The 16,607-nt window shown below is 41.0% G+C and overlaps 1 protein-coding gene across 2 annotated transcripts in view; it reads left to right on the top strand.

Moving 5' to 3' along the window:
- SGCD (sarcoglycan delta) overlaps nucleotides 1-16,607 on the top strand; it is a 140,398-nt gene that overhangs the window by 87,249 nt on the left and 36,542 nt on the right. For both annotated transcript variants that reach the window (XM_026063370.1, XM_026063371.1), the window contains one exon: nucleotides 14,624-14,696. In XM_026063370.1, the coding sequence (XP_025919155.1) occupies nucleotides 14,624-14,696 (73 nt within the window). The remainder of the gene's footprint in view (nucleotides 1-14,623; nucleotides 14,697-16,607) is intronic.

Raw genomic sequence — 16,607 nt, 5'->3', positions numbered from 1 at the left:
CCAAGGAGAAGAACTGCAATGAAAAGTCAGTGTGAATTAGGATCTCACATTAATTCTCTGAACAGCTTGGTGGCCTTTATATCAGCTAATCTGTCCCTAGCCGCATGTGAGAATATGCTTTGCATCTCTTGAGCCGTCTCCAGCTATTCTGTGGGTATGGTTAAGTGTCCTGGGAGAGCTAGCCACTGCCACCACTTCCCTGTCTTCTTTTAAAGGCAGATGGGGGACCTGGAGCTCTCCTTGTGCCAGAGACGGTTAAGGTAATTGTAGTGCTTTAAAATGTCTTTCATAGTCGTATGAAGTTACCTCTTAGCAGCTTTAATTCTCTTGCTCTCCAGTTCAATCCATGATCCGTGGTTATTTTAAGTTTTGCTTGTGAATGTTTTCATGTAGGACTAGACTGAGTAGCTTTATATTGCTAGTAGTTAATCACATAACAGTACCACTGGCCTCAGTGGATATACTGACACCTGTCTTCCAGCGGCTTGATTTGGATACCCCTGTTCACTCCAAATCCCTTACTTTTCCAGTAAGCACCTAAAAACAGAGAGGTCAATGAAGGAGTTTAGAAGAATATATTATTATTATTATTATTATTATTATTCTATAGTGTATGGTAAATCATACATTTTCTATATTATATAGTAAATAGCATGTTGTTAGTATAATAATAATATTACACATATATGCAGTATTATACACTATACATAGTATTATGTAGTATATGGCTTGTTATTATTATATATAATATAAAGGAGCTTAAAATGAGGGCCTCAGAGTCTAATCCATCATGAATGGGACTTCAAATCCAACCCTTAATACTTTTTGTTACCTGATGTCCTGTATTCTGGATGATTTCCTGTTTGTAGAAAGACCAGTTGTAGCTCTTTAAAGTGGCCGGTTGCTGTTGGCATATACTGAACCAGTTCAGTCATCAGCTATACTGAAGCTAGGTGAGTTCTATGGGATAAATGTTGGACTCCACAAAACTAACAGTATCTCTTCTAATAGAAAATTTTGAAAAGGACCATTCAAAATACATGCAGTGTTTCAGAGCTGTGGAGAATTTGTCTCAATCTGTGTTCTACCACAAATCTCCCTTCACACTGCACCTTTCAGAGCTATTTAATCATCTATTCCTTGTACAGGGTAGGTGATTTCAGGAAGCAAAGATTTTAGGTGTTTTCCTGAACACCTTAAATGAGAGAGATTTTTAGATCATTTGTTCTTTCACAAAATACAGAAACTGTTTTTTTACAAGTTGTGAGTACTCATTTTTGGACTGCATACAAATATATTGCATGTTATTTACTTTGAGCTTTGGAGAAACCAGCAATTATTTTTGATAGTTATTTTGAGTTTCTGCCTTATTTTAGTCTCCCATGTAAACAGCACTGGAAATACTGCTTACCACTGTAGTGCACTTCTATTTTTATTTGCAGCTGGGTGTTTCTCAGGATTTATCAGGCTTATGCAGAACTATCAGAAAAGTTACGATGGTATCACAGATGATGTTGCGTGGCGAATATTTCAATGACCTTGAGCTGAAATGCTTTCAGAGTTCATGCTTGGCTTTGTTTTTCTCCAGCTTTGCTCCTCCAATCTAATTATATCTCCAAAAGTAGTTGCCACGGCTGTTTGCCATGCTGGGAAGTGTTATACCATATGTTCCTGTTTCTTTCAGTTTTTTTGTCTGTGCTTGAGGCTTAGTCCAACTTGTAGTACACAGGCAAATTCTTTTGATCATTTCTCCAGTGTTTGGGATCTCAGGTGCTGCTGGTACGTGTCTGCTGACACCTATCTACACTATGTAAATAATCTCAACTTGTTCTTGTTATTGCTGAACATGTACTTGTTACAGAAGGAAGTGTGTGTCTGCAGTCTGGCATGAAAGTCATCTTACAGAGGTTAGAGCAGCTGATATTGGACTTGTGGCTAGCTTTTAATCTTGTTAATGATAATTGCTGTACACTCTTCAAAGTTGATTTTGAAAGTTTGTTCTACAAAGTAATGCTGAAGCCTTAACATGAGAAAATATGTGCTTTCTTTTTTGAAATGGATTCTGTGCTTTGTGTAGCTAAAGGCTTTTCCAGCATTAGCAAGGCATTTTAAAAAAGGAGAGGTACACTGAATTATGAAACTGAAAAATGGATACCAGTAGGACATATGTTGCGTTTAACAGGGCTTCGAAAGTTGCTCTGCATGCGTTCTGCAGATTATAAAATGAAAATACGCTTTATTTTAATTGTATTTTGGGAGTCTGTTTCTGGCTTTTAATCGTTAAAGGACACAAGAAGACAGAGTTGGTCCCTTCTTCTTTTCATGCATTGTGTAATTTGGAGTGCTTCAGTGATTTCATTTATTTTAATGAATCCCGTCAAGCCTGTCTTCATAGGTGAGATTGGAGGAGAGTGGGAACTGCTGCGTGAGGACCAGGGCAGCTGCCAAGCCCTTTGGCTATGGTCCCCTCCAACAACATCTGCATGACTTTTTCAGACAGGCAGCACGAGTTCCTTCTGCCCATGCTCAAAACCGGCTGGAAACTCAGCAGCTGCATGAGTCCAGGTTGCTCAGAAGGAGCTCGTGTTTGCCTACAGAGCACGTGGAAACTGAACCCTTTGCCAAATGCCACCTGCCCTTTGGAGTCTAAGCTCATCTGTCTGGACCTCTGGTTGCCCAGCCATCTCCTCCGCTCTTGTAGGGGGGGAGGATGGTAGCGCATCACCACTTGTAGCACCTCTTTCTCTTACAGGCCTCACTACCATAATCTCTGAGTGCCTCCTGGGCTATTAAGATACCCTGTACCTCTGAAGCAGGGCAGCGCTGTCTCCTAATGCTGCAGTCAAGGACCTGGGGCACAGCCAGAACAAGCCTCTTTCTTAGGGTCTCAAAGAGTCAGGGGCAGATCAAGAACTAAGCCAGGCTCCTAAGTTACTAGCGTAAACCTTGGACCGTTTCCCTTTCCTCAGAACTGGGACTCTCTTAGTTTGGTTTTGCCAGGTCTAGATTTTCAAGGCTGCCTTTTCCCGCACTAACTAGCCCGGCGCCGCTCAAGCGGTCGTGTGCGGCATGAAGTGCCGGAGCTGCGCCAGCAAGCGTTCCCTGCGCTCGCCTCTGCCGCACTCAGCACTGTATTTTGGCAAACACCAAGTAGATGCAAACTAATGCCTAGCTGGATATCCCCTGTGGGCTCATAAACCCATGAGTTCTGCATTATGGGAGATGAATGAACTGGTCTTAATTGAATTCGCATGTTGTACGTTATACAGCAGTTCCCCTTCCCCGCCTCCTCCCTCCTTCCAGGAATAAAACACGTTCAGATCATCTGAGAAGTGGTGTATAAGAAATACTCCTTAGTTAAAAGAGCATTAAAAAATAACTTTGATATGCATTGATTACCAATTTCATTTAACAGCATGTTGAATGTTACAGCATTTATAAACAAAGGACAATCACAAAGCATTATTCTGACTGTTAATTAGCTCTATTTATTCTCCAGATTAGTTTTTAAATATGCCCTCTAGATGCCACTTGATACTAATTAACAGAGTTACATTATTATCTCTATACAAAAGCATTTTTAATTAAATCTAAAGCAATTTAAATTACCATGAATTTTTACAGAAATTAAACTCTGGTCAGATGCTTAATTTAGCCTTATAAGACAACATCTGATGATATACAGTGTCAGTTCTCCCAAGAGCCTTGACATCTTTTTGGAGATTTTATTTGAAGTTAGTTTTCAGGGAAACTTGCCAGAATACTCTGGTGATTAATATTTATGATGGATTTATGAACTGGTGKTTTTTTTAAGATTAAATATTGCTGGGAATCCAGATGCATCACAATGAGCTAAGATTTAAAAAGAAAAAAAAGGATGCATTTCTGTAGCTTACAGGAATTTGCAGTCCCTGGTTTTGAGTGGTAGAGGAAAGTTTGTGTGGGAGTTAGGATTGGATGGACTGAATGTTGTACAGATCAATCGTACTATTTAACCACTATTAAGATTACTGCCTTACCTTACTGGAAGACCACAAGGCCCCTTTTCTATAGTGGAAGGATACAGGGTTTGCTCCCCAGCTAATGGTCCCACACTGGACTGAGTCCTTGGAAAATGTGGCGCTCCCTTAGGCATTTGTAGCATCAGTTCTTCTCCTAATATGGCCTAATAATAAGGACTTGGCTAAAGCCTTTTTCTGTGGCAAACCCTAGCTAATGTAATGGTATCTGGAGCGTGATGGGATGGCTTTCATCTCCCAATACAAAGACTACAGTAGCTTCTCCGCAGGAGACGCGTGCCCTGTCCTGCAGTTGGCAGTTCACCCCAACACCCTCGCTGGCTAAAACTCGCCTTCGATCTTGCCAACCCCTTCACGCCCTCCCTTCAAATCATTAGGCTTTAGCTCTCTTTCTACTTCAGTTCCCTCCCTGGGGACCTGTAGCAAATTCCCCTGGGCTCTGACCCGCCTCATGCTGTATGTCAAGTATGCAGGTGTTAGTAGCTGGTTAGACTTTCTGAAATGTTATTTGGGGAGTTGTTTTTGTTCTGGTTCCTCTTCAGGAAGGTGCCTGGGAATGCAGCTGAAGAGAGGAGTCAGCTGTTGAGATGTTACTGCAAATTTATTAATGTTTGGAGTGATTAATTCCAAGACATGTTTCTAGCATTTTATTTAGGAGAGAGATATAGTAAGGCCTATAAAGGTTTTAGTGGAGGAACAGCACCAATTAAAGCAACATAGTCCAAGCTTATAATTGAAGAGCTGACCTCATAATTTACTCATACAAGGACCTTTTTAAAAGGGATCGGATTTTCTGTTGTTCTTGGTTGTTGGCTTTTTTAAAATATATTCTGTATTTGCTACACCTTTTGTTCACAAGTGTGGGGTGTTACTACCATGGAAGGGTGAGAAGAGCATTTGCAGTGCCCTCAGCGCTCACTCTGGGCAGGCGAATGAGCTAATATATTTGTGTAAACTGTCCCAGCTTCTCAAAAGCTTCACATCCACAAACATTTTCAGCAAGCCTTGTGTTCACTTGATTTGGGAGGAATAAAAGAAACCCTACAGAACTGAAGTTTTGATACCGGACTGGTTAACAGACTCTGTTCACATTTCCCTAACATTACAATTTTAGAAGATTTCTTGGCCTGTTACTTTTATCTTGTGTTGGCTGCAATATTTACAGCAGAGTAACTTTAATGAGTGTAAGACTAGTTGTACATAATGAAAATAATACACAATGCTATTTGACTAAAATGGATCATTTTAGAAGGTAGTGTAATCTAGAAATTAGAAAACTTTCAGGAATTAATGCGCGTTTTTGTTGCATGTACCCTTCTTCAGAAGCTATTATTTATGGGTCAGGGACATGCACGCTTGCCCTTTACAGCAACCATTATGATTTCAAAATGGCACTTTGCTGATTTGTGTATGGCAGCCTGAATAACTTTTGTAGCCAAGTGTTGAAATCAGATGTGAGCCAAAGACCTTTCTGGCCTTATCATTGCGTCTGCTGCAACTTTATGCCTGGGGGTAAATGGCAAACTTGAATCTTTGTGCTGCAGATTTTGTATGTGTTCCTGAAACAATGTGTCCTTACTGCAGTTGTATGTAGCTTTTTCAAAGGAGATATGGTGCCACAAGACTCATTTTCCTTTTTTTTTTTGTTTTTTAGCAAATGGAAGCATATTCCTATTATGATACTCCTATGCAAAACGAGTTAAGAGAAGGTTCCATCTAATTAAAAGAGGGCTCGGTGCTGCAAGAACAGTGGCCGTAGCACCTTGCTGCGCTTCTGGAAGCAAACACTGTACCTTCAGCTTTGCACCAGAGGCCTTTCCCAGTTTATCCAGTTGTAAACGAGCACCTGCTCTCTCAGGCTGCTCCAAAAGCACCCGGACCTAGCAGTTGCTCCAGAGCTCCCTTCTGTGCTCTTGGCAAGAGAAACTTGTGTGTCACGACCACATTAGCCATGCTGCTCACAAGGCTTAGACAGGCATTTGACCTTTTGCTGAAGATGTATGAACTTCTTTAGGAAGCGGTTACCAACATTCGCTACTCGCTCTCTGTAGGTAATTAAGCCGTAATACTAATGCAGTCCTGGAGCGATTGTCAAGCTGTCATGCACTCGTTGGTCTTACGGAAAAGGGACAGGAAATAAAATGAGTAAACTAGTGAAAGGCTCTGACAAGTGTAGCTAAAAGATTTTAGCACTGGCACCACCAAGACTGCAAACATCCTCTATTGTCTGTAGCATTCAGTCATGTCCCTGGAGTTTTATTGAATCTCTTTGGCTAAACATGATGTTTTTCAGCACCACATCTATGCAAAGACTGCAAAGTGAGAAGCAATGGAAAAAATACACATTTTCTGTCAAAGATTAAAGTCACAAGAAAAGGAAATTCATTTGTACTCTCAGTTATGAATTGTGCTATTGCCGTATCAAACTAAAAGTCAGGCATGAAAAAGTGATTTGATCTGTAATCAGTAGTGACAGAGTAAGAATTCAAAAACTATAGAATAAAACTGTTTGGTTTGGTTGAAGTGGCTAGGTTTTTTCCCAAAGCTTTGGATGGGTTTTTTGGGATGCTTTCTTCCAAATTAAGTCCTTCTTCCATTCTGTTAGATGCTTGAGCAAGAATACTATTCCTGAGTGAATATTTCTGATTGCTTTGCTGCTTTGAAGGCAACAGGTAGATCTAGACACTGCTCCTCATTCCTTTTAATGGCAAATTCAAATAACTTTGCCCTCCTTTTTCAAAATCCGCTCACCCAGATTGTAAACTTGTCTTTTGTTAGAGAGAACAACAGGCGTCGGGAGGGAGGTTGCAGAGAAGTTTTTCTTGTGTTTGCTTTTACTTAAGAGTGCATTCCAGAGAAAAAGGACAGCATTTATGTAAAGTGTATCGGCTTCTAGTCTAGGCTGGAATGCATGTTCAGATTGCGTTGCCTTAATCCTGTTTAAGGAAAAAGAAGAATCAACCAGCATCAGATTACTATTGATTAAATGTCAGAAGGATTATCAGTGAAACATACTGTACACTTACCAAACACTGAAATCAAGCTTTAAAGTGCTGTAGATTTATATTTTATTTCCTAAGCATCTTCTCCAGCCTTCACAACATGATCTCTTTGAAGGCGAAAAAATATTCTCCTTGATAAATTTCCACTGTGTATTCCTACTTGAGGTGCTCTTCTGAATTTCTCTGCAACACTAGTGCTGTGCACAGGAATGCCAAGAATAACTTCAAATGGATTTAGTGATGACATTGGTATTGTTGAGTGGCAGAAAAAGTGTCGAAGGACCACAAACCTAGTCAAGATGGAAGTATCTAGAGGTCAGCATAAGTTGGGGCAACCTTTCTTTGTATGTCTTCTCAGTGTGGACACAAGCCTCTTTTCTTTTCTGTTATTGCCTTTACATTTCACAGACATTCAGCCATTGAAGCTAGGCTGAAGTTCAACGTATGTCTACAGGCACACACATCACTAATGCCCCACATGCTCCTCTTCTAGTTTGCATCTCATCTTATAGTTTGCAAGTTTTCCAACTTAAACAAGTCTGTGTTCATTTTTTGAGGCTATGAGTCAGACAAGTGCTTCTCCTCCACACTTCAAAGCCAGTCCTGTTGGAATCCCAAGGAGATCCCTCCTGGCCTTAGACAGAGCCCAGTGCGTACAGGCTGGCTCCTCCTGACTCACCCACCATATGCATGTAGAGCTAAGACCAAAACCTGAAGTCCTGGAGTTTCCTCAGACATACTCCAACTGAAAGCCAGTGGGGAGTTTCCCTGACTAGTCACTAAGTGTAAACCACAGCCTTGCTCCTGCTTTGAGATCTGTACCTGGAGATGCAACGCAGTGCAACAGCAACAGTACGCTGGCTCTAATTCCCAGCTGGGAGGAAGATTCACAACCAAGTGAGTGGTAGCGGTGTGTTGTGTAAGAGAGGAAGCGTGTCCTGTATGCAGAGGAGCCCTCACAAAAAGCGCACAGAGAGGCCAGTTCACTTTGCAGAACACCTCTCTGTGCAGTGAGGATCCTCCTCCTGAAGGACACAGCAGAGGCTGCTATCGTAGCGGAAGCTATTGAAATCATGCCCAGGGCAGGTGAGTACGGCAGTGGATAGCACGTAGTCTCTCAGCTTCGCTGATGATGTGCCAGCACATACATGAAGCTCGGGTACTCAAGGGACTTTCCTGCTTGGCTGCAGAAGGGATCAGGAAACAGTGAAAAGTCAAATGGTGTTCTCTAATGTAATGAAGAATGATGAGAAGAAGGAAAGGGGAGAGATACTAAGCTGGTGTATTTAACATGTCTGTGGCCCAGTGAGTTTTCCCAGGTGGGAGGGCAAGCTGGCCAATACCAGCTTCCCAAGGGGGATGATACACTGCTAGCATTTAAGAATCTTTTTCTGTAGATACCAGGTGTAAAAGCAAATGCTTGTTGTATTGTCAGTAAATCATATGAGGACAAATGTGAAAGAGAGTAAGAGATTTTTGCTAAAGGATTTTAAGTAATTTATGCTCTGTATTTATTAAAAGCTATTGTTGATTATGTATATGTTTTTATTCAGTAAATTCACCTTAAAAGGACAACCACCTAACATTTTGATGATAAAGGTGTGCCGACAAAGCAATGAACCATTTTTACACTATCCTAGAAACAAACATGAATGAAGTTTTATGGCTTTTGTTCAGTAGACTGGCTTAACCTAGCCATGTTATTGCCATTGGACCCTGAAATGGAACTCTTATTGATTTCAGATTCAAGGGGAGCAACAGCAATTACTATGTTCATCCATTTAAAAACATAAATTAAGGGTGAATAAGGCTTTTAAAGCTACGAATTAAAAGAAGCGGGCACAAATCATTGCTGACCATGTTGTACTGGATTTGCTTCCTGGGAATCTGTTTGCACAGACACCTTTCTGAGACTGTCATATATTACCCTGATGAGACCTGCGGAGGAGAGGACTTTGTCAGATAGGTATTTTTGTGAACAAACTGCTGAACGCACCCTGATCAATAATAGTGGGAATGGAGGAAGTTTCTGGAGATCAGAACGCTATACATTGTCTCTTGATTTTATCTGGAAAGAAATCACAGCAAACCCTTCTCCTTCTCCCCTCCTTTTCACAGTGCTACATTAAGGCAGTGTGCTAAATAGAAGATACACTTAAGCCAACATAATCACCAAGTTTGTCTCAGGCCTCTGTGCTCCCAATCTCATTATAAAGCAGTGAAGATATGCAACACTAAAGGGGTTCCATGGATCTGAAATTACTGAGTAAAGAACACACAGACAGGAAATAAGTTCTTTTCTAAAAAAGAAAAGAAATGGGGAATAGCTAAGCAGGTGCATTTCCACCTGAGCAGAGACCTGATTTCTCTCCTTTCTAGTTGTGTTCAGCCCCAAGTGCTGTTCAGCTGATTGCCGCCTTCCCTTGACAACAGAAGCATCAATCATTAGTTGAAAATAACTCTCATTGTGTTGCATTTGAGTACTTCTCTCCATTCCAGCTGATAGCAGTGGAAGTCTAGAGCAGGAGTTTTGTGCAGAGGGAGCGGTATGTGATCGGTGTCTCTTCACAACAGCTAGAGACCAGTTCTGGACAGAGGGAGCAGGGTTGGCCCTTCGCTTTGCACTAGGGAAGGCAACAGTATAGTATCACGCAGCTCAGGCACTTTTGCATGGCACAGTGAAAGCAACCAGCAACTTGGAGAGCAGAGCTGTTGATGCCTATTTCCTCTGGTTGGATTTATGACCAGTTAAGAACATGTATGTTCCAGTTGAGGTTGGCTTCCTTCTTGGGGCATTCATAACTTCTCTTTCCCCTACAGAACTGCTGGTGTCCGGCTAGCACTGAGCTTACACAGAGCCTTTCCTATGATGGGTCACTAGCAATCTCCCGATCTTCCTGCACAAAGCTGATGAGATTGATCAGAGAGTTTCAAGTTTAGATGAAGAAGGCTATAGGTTCAGAAGATGCTCTTTAACAGGAGACTGGCAGACCAACATGCACACACAGAACGTGATACTTCTGCTTTGTTTCGTTGGAAACTAGGATTAAAAAGAAGCCTTGTTTTACACTACGTTTTGGATTCATATCATGGGGCAAGATGATTGCCCAAAGCCCAGCCTGTTGGCTCTTTTTGTTGCTTCCACACTGGAAACAGTTAGAGCGGCTTGCTGTGCCAGGCACATGCTCTGCAGCAAGAAAGGACAAAGTCTTCACATGCAAGAGCTGAAGCTGTTCAGAAGAGGTAGAACAGCTGCGTGGCACTGGAGTGTCCCGCCATGGGGGCTGAACGGGAAGAGGGAGGTTGGTTGTAACTCCAGCAACTCACTTGCAGTGGTCAAAACTTCAACCAGTCTGTCTCCTGCATGTGGCGGTAGGCCTCTAGGAAACTGCCAGTGGAAGCAAAGATACAAACCCTTATTTGGCAAACCTATTCTCATGCAGTCTTTCATTTAAGTCTCAAACAAAAGAAGAAAAAGACCTTCCACTCCCAAATTGAACAGCAAATGTTCCCTTGCCACAGAACTCTTGCTTTTTGTTCTTGCATGAAGTGAAYGCATGCAGGGGTCTTTGACAATTGGGCCCCCACACCTGGTGCACTAGAGGGGAAAAAATAAGCTATTGAGTGAATCTTTATGGTGATTCAAAACACTTCAGGTAGATCCTGTCATATGCTCTATAAGTTCCTGACTGATTGTGTGGAATTAAGTTATTGGGCAGAGACTCAGCTAATGGAAACACATTGATGAAATCATTTTTGAGGGACATTAAATTGAACTTAAAATAAAGCTGAAATGGCTTTATGGATTTTTCAGTCAAACTGTTTATGAACATTTATCGGTGGTAAATTGCACAGTGTCAGAAGAGGGAATCGGTAGGTATGGCTTTTAATAGAAGGCTCCCTGATATAATACTGTGAGAAAGAATAATTTATTACCTGAGGATGTACAGTACAGCATGTTTAAATATAAATTATATGATTGTTTTCTCTTAACTGTCTTTGGCTGATCGTAGGTAAGTTACCTTTAGCAGCAGCAGAGAGTCTCACAAGGTGAAAAAATGCTTTCAGTACTTTGCATTGAAATAGAAGTTTTATATTATGCATAGCAAATGTTTTAATAACAGATAACTCAGGATGCAGAAGCTATGTTATTTAATAGCAAATTTAATTTACATATGCTTTTGCTTTATGTTCAGCAAAGGGAAAAGACAGACGCAGTAGCTTTGACTGGGAAAGGAGACTGTAACACCAAAGTCTTCAGCTATTGGAGCCGTACATTAATACTCTCTGACACAACCCAGTATTCCTCAGGTAGAAAATAGTGAAAATAAGACTAGGGGAATTCCAGATTGGAAGGCATCTTCTGATCTAGCAAATCTTGTCCCCTATTTTTAGCGATCCAACATTTCATAGTCATGAACTTGTCAAGTCAGTTAGGCTGTCTGTCCCATCTAACTGAAAAGCAGTTCCCATCTTTGCTCTTCTGGTGGCTCTAATTCACCTACTTTCCTTTCTAGATGTATTTGGGACCAATTTATAGCCACTTGTTCTCCTGCCAACACTGGCCTAGAGCCAGAAGTTCTCTTTCCTTCATGTTATTTATCCACCTAAAGTATTTATACACAACACTCATATCTCTTTCCCCCCCCCCTTCCCTTAGCCATCATGTTGCTAGGCTAAAAACGCAAGTCCTTCCAGTCTTCTGTAGGCTAGGCTTTCTGTTGCTTCAGTCATGTAATGGTTCCTCTCTGCACACATTCCTCAAATGAGGATGAGCTGGCAGCTGCATGGTAGTTTCTCTTCTTACAATAATGTGAGTATTTTCATGTCCCTGTTAGACTGGTCTCTTCCCTTTCAGCTGAAGATCATGTTTGCCTTCCCTATGGCCTTGTCCTGCTGACATGAATCATGCGTAGGCCTTTATCCACTGACATTCCCATCCAGGGAGTGTCCAACATGGAGCAGAAATTCTTACTCCTTTCTAAGCCCATGATCTTGCACTTCGTATTTTTAAATTTCACCTTCTTTTTGTTCTTCAGCTTCCTAGGGTCACTCAGTTATTCCTCCGTAGCATCCCAGTCCTCCTCTGCATAGGCGAGACAGCCAAACTCGCTGTCAACAGCACATTTCCTTCAAACTTTCCTTCTTTTTGTGCCAAGGCCCTTAATGAAAATACTGAATGAGGTCACTTGCTCCAACCTAGTGGCTTCACTTTCAATACAGTCCAGTGTTGACGTTAGTGAAGTCTGGCCGTGGAATCCCATAGTGGAAAAGAGCCAAACTTTGACACAAATGTCCAGTGTAGTTGAATCTACCCAAAACAGTTGTTTCAATGAGAATGCAATTCCATATGGCAAAGACCGAGACTGACTCTTCAGCATGGTGGAGAGAGGATGAGTGGGAGTGGGCACATTTAAGGTATGTAAAATTTCAAGTATTGCAAAAGAGGATTTTAGCGTAGTGTAAAGGGATAGGAAAGCAAGGAGGTGGATGAAAGGAATAGCAGACTTTTTATTTTCAGCCTTCCCAAAATCACTGCATTGGCATCACCAGTGGCTTTGTTTCCAAAATTGCTTCCTGCATTTAAATTAAATAATGAAAGCTTCTAAAACTCCAGATCATTAGGAATATGCAGAAGTTTTTCCTTATTTTGCAGGCATTTCTGGTTACTTACAGCTTGTTATTTTGGGCTTTGCATAATACAGCTAAAAAAGTTTGTAAAAATGAATTACAAATGCCAGCATAAACAAAGTCCCCATTTAAGCAATAAAAATGGAAGAGGAGCAAGAATATTTATGTGCATCTCTGCAGCTGCTCTTTCTCATCTTCCTCACCTCAGAAATCATTGTTTTATTATGCAGATGTGTGCAGGCTGCTTCTTTTGCTAAGTTTCATAGCAAAGCTAATAACCAGGCCAGTTGTGTGGATAAGCAGAGACTTAAATCATCTGGAAACTGTTCGGAGGGGACAGATCAGATAATAATAACCTTCATGGTTGGCAAGTTACGGCTGCTTTTTACAACTTGTAACGATGAAGGCTTATAGTAAAGTTAAGAGCTAAATATCTATATTGGGCCATAGGATCAATTTCAATACCCAAACTTTACACTGCTTTTATCATCTTTAAGATTACTTTGTTTTTCTCTAGGTTAAAAAACAGGAGTTGCTTTTTGTGCTATAAATGTTAAAGTGCTTATTTTCATTCTGATTCTTTCTTTAATGCAGCAGGACAGCTTGGTTCATTTACTTCAGTGCAAGCAAAATACAATTTTGTTGAAGTCACAGTGTTTCTCCCTTATAGCATGAGTTATATAAGAAAAATGTTGTGTTCACATGTTGTGCATCATCTCAGAACATTTTTTATTCTATACTGGTGACTTCTAGAGTGCACATGGGTAACAATTATAATAGCACATATTAAGAGCAATCTCAAATAGTATAAGTAAAAGGTCCTGAGGCAATAATAAGTCCAGAAAATCTGCCTCACAGTGAATGATTTTGAAACCTGTTACTATTCAGCAAATCAGAGAGAAAGTTGAGGTGGTTTGGCCACAGTCTGTAAATATCTACAGAGGGTGAAGGTTTGTGTTTGTGCAGGGCCTATTGTCTTGCACTCAATGACACAAGAAGACTTAGCGGCTGAAAACTGAAGTGAGACAAATTCAGATTAGATGCACACTTTTAAATTAGAACAATTAGACATTTTAAATTAGAACAATTAGAATGGCATACCAGAGAATGTCATGGGCTGTCTTTGGCTTAAAACAATTAAATTGGGAGAGCATATCTTTCTAAAAAAATACAGTGTGGCTCAGTCACAGTGTACACAGGACCTGGTGCAGGGATGGCTGGGTGGAAGTGCCCAGCCTGTGTTATGCAGGTGATCAGATAAGAGGATTGCAGTGGCTTGAAACTCAGGAAAGCTATTAATATTACGTAGTAGTTTACAGCTAGAGATCTGACAATATTCAGCAAATGAGGATAGTGCTGTTTTTCCCACTGTCTCTAAGAGAAGAGCAAAATGAGGAGAAGTTAAATGACTTCTGGGTCACACGTCAAATCATTGGCTGAGCTGGAGCTGGACAGCAGTCTCCTGCCTGCTCGACTGCGTTTTGTTCAGTGGACACCTCCCTCCTCTTCCCTAGGCAGGAGCACAGCCTGACCTGAGAGACATTGGCACTGACTGAGCCAAAACTTGGTTTCCTCCTTTGAGTATCTCTCAGAGGCCAACGAAAGAAAAAATTTCATGACGTGTGTCCGGATTCACAAATGAGGGATGTAGCTGGATTAGGTGGATACTTGCCAAGGGGGTATTTTTTCCAAGTTCCCGACATCAATTGTGTCAGCAAATACTTCCCACACTCAGAAAACAAGCAGCTGCTTTTACAGCCAGAGGTGCAGTTTACAGGCAAATCCCAGTTGTAATCAAGGCAGCCAAAATGATCAAGGTCTGGCTTTTCTTGGGGACAGAAGGGATGCGTGCAAGAGAGAAATGGGTCAGGTGATGGGTTAAATTGTGCCTAGGTATGATTTGACAATCACTCCCCTGATAACAGCTTATAATATTGACAATTTGTCTTCTGTTTTGTTTTGTGATTTCAGGAGCAGAAGGCACAGTGTTCCCTAAATCTATAGAAACTCCCAATGTCAGGGCAGACCCCTTCAAGGAACTAAGGTAAATTTTGGAATATGATTTAAAGGTAACTCGGTGGCACCTTGTTGGAATTGTGCTGGGAGTCATTTCTGCATGTAATATGACCGAGTTAAAGGAAATCATGGGTCGTGAGGGCATCATTTCTCCTTTGTAACATGCTCTACTTACCCTGGGCTCAGCCTTTGAAAAGAAGTAGAGAAATCTTTCTCTGGCTGTGGAGGGAGGTACTGGGATCTGTGCTGAATCACAGGGAGTAACAGCAGACAAAAGACTAATGTTTTGGCAGAATTATCTGTCTTGCAGAAATACAAACCCTCCTGACCTACACAAGGTCTAGCTGTGCATGGATGTCACTGTGGACATTCAGAGAAATACCACTTGCTGACAGCAATGTATCAGGAGGAATAAACAGCACAGCTCTTGAGAATTAGCTTTGCCCTCAAGCTAATGCTGGGCATTATATGTTTACATATATAGATATATCTCTATATATACATAAAATGTTTTTAAGTGTGGCCCTGCAGGCTAGTTTGGATGAATAGTCTCTCAAAAAGTGAGCAGTTACCAGTGGCCTAATTGTATAGCCTAATATGTTATTGACTAAGTCTTCTGAAATCTTCTGTCCTTGAGGACTGTAGCAGTTGCCATCAATGCTCAAATTATCCTTGCTTAAAAAAAGAGAAAAAGGGGAAAAGTCTCCAAAAGGACATCTTATCACTAGATCTTTGGTTGCAAATGCTCCTTCCTTGGAGACTGCTGAGGATAAAGACCTTAAGTCAGCTCAAGTTGTGTCTGAATGCCGCAGGTTTACTGTGGATGCACTGAGATGGGAGAGGGCCTCTCGTTAACTCTCTCTGCTCTGATACTGGGGATCGCTATGGCCCAGCGAGATCACAGTGGAAGATGAAGAATATCCTGGTTGCCTTCTCTTGAGTCTGTTACTATCTCTCACTTTCTGTGCAGAAACACTCTTAATTTTTTCCATTTTGCACTGTGGGGGATCACATGTCAGATAAAAAGTGCAGTGGTGTTGTGATTCAGTTTGTTACGGAAGTTTGTTCTGTTTCTGTGTGCAGTGACGTTAACACTGCCTTGACTTTTTTACTATCTTGGTATGCTTTCTTTTTAAAAAAGAAGAAGAAGGGTCTTTGTTCAGCCTGCCACACAACAGCTTAGGTAGCTCCAGCATCTCCTGTGGCGGAAAGATCCCCAGAAAGGGAACGGTAGGGAAGTGCAGAGCACATGCAGCCTCCTCTTCTCCAGACATAGCAGGCAAATGAAACGGTCAGACGTTGGGTGGACTTGCAGGTGAGGTTTGGGTGACAAACAGCCCATCTTTGCTGCCATTTTCAGAAAAAAAAAAAAAAATCAAGATTGTGGTTATAATATCCAATAGCACGTAAGTAACTTACAAAACCAGGTCCCATATTTGCTAGTGGTTTAAGTCCAAGTTTGCAGTTACTTAGGACTTCTTTAAAAATGGGTGAGGAGTTAATCCAAATAAATGTAAAGCGTCACGTTGAAGGGGACAAATATGAATTAAAGTGACCTTAATGTGATTGAGTGTACTTCTGTTCCAAAGAGAATTAAGCTAAATGAAATTGAGGTGAATTAATGGCAGTATCCATTCAAGAGTTTGATTCAGAATGTTTAATCTGCTTTAAATTCATACTGTTATTTCACTTGTTCTGCGTAGAGAGCTGTTAGATAACTGACTTTCTTTGAAATTAGTGGACTATTTAAAAAAAATCCTTTAAAGAATCTGATGAGGGTTTTTTTCTTTTTTAAGGAGAAAGCCATTGAAAGTAAAAAGGATTTACTTTGAAAAAAGGGTCTAGAAGGTCGTAAAACATTTGATGTGCTTTTGAAAACTTTATCTCTTGACAGAAATAAAATGTGTTCTCCACCATCCTGAAAAGAAAAAAAGGCAAT

Source organism: Apteryx rowi, unplaced genomic scaffold (genome assembly GCF_003343035.1).
Source record: "Apteryx rowi isolate R43461 unplaced genomic scaffold, aptRow1 scaffold_2, whole genome shotgun sequence".
NCBI lineage: Eukaryota > Metazoa > Chordata > Aves > Apterygiformes > Apterygidae > Apteryx > Apteryx rowi.
This window is presented reverse-complemented; position numbering and strand designations above follow the sequence as displayed.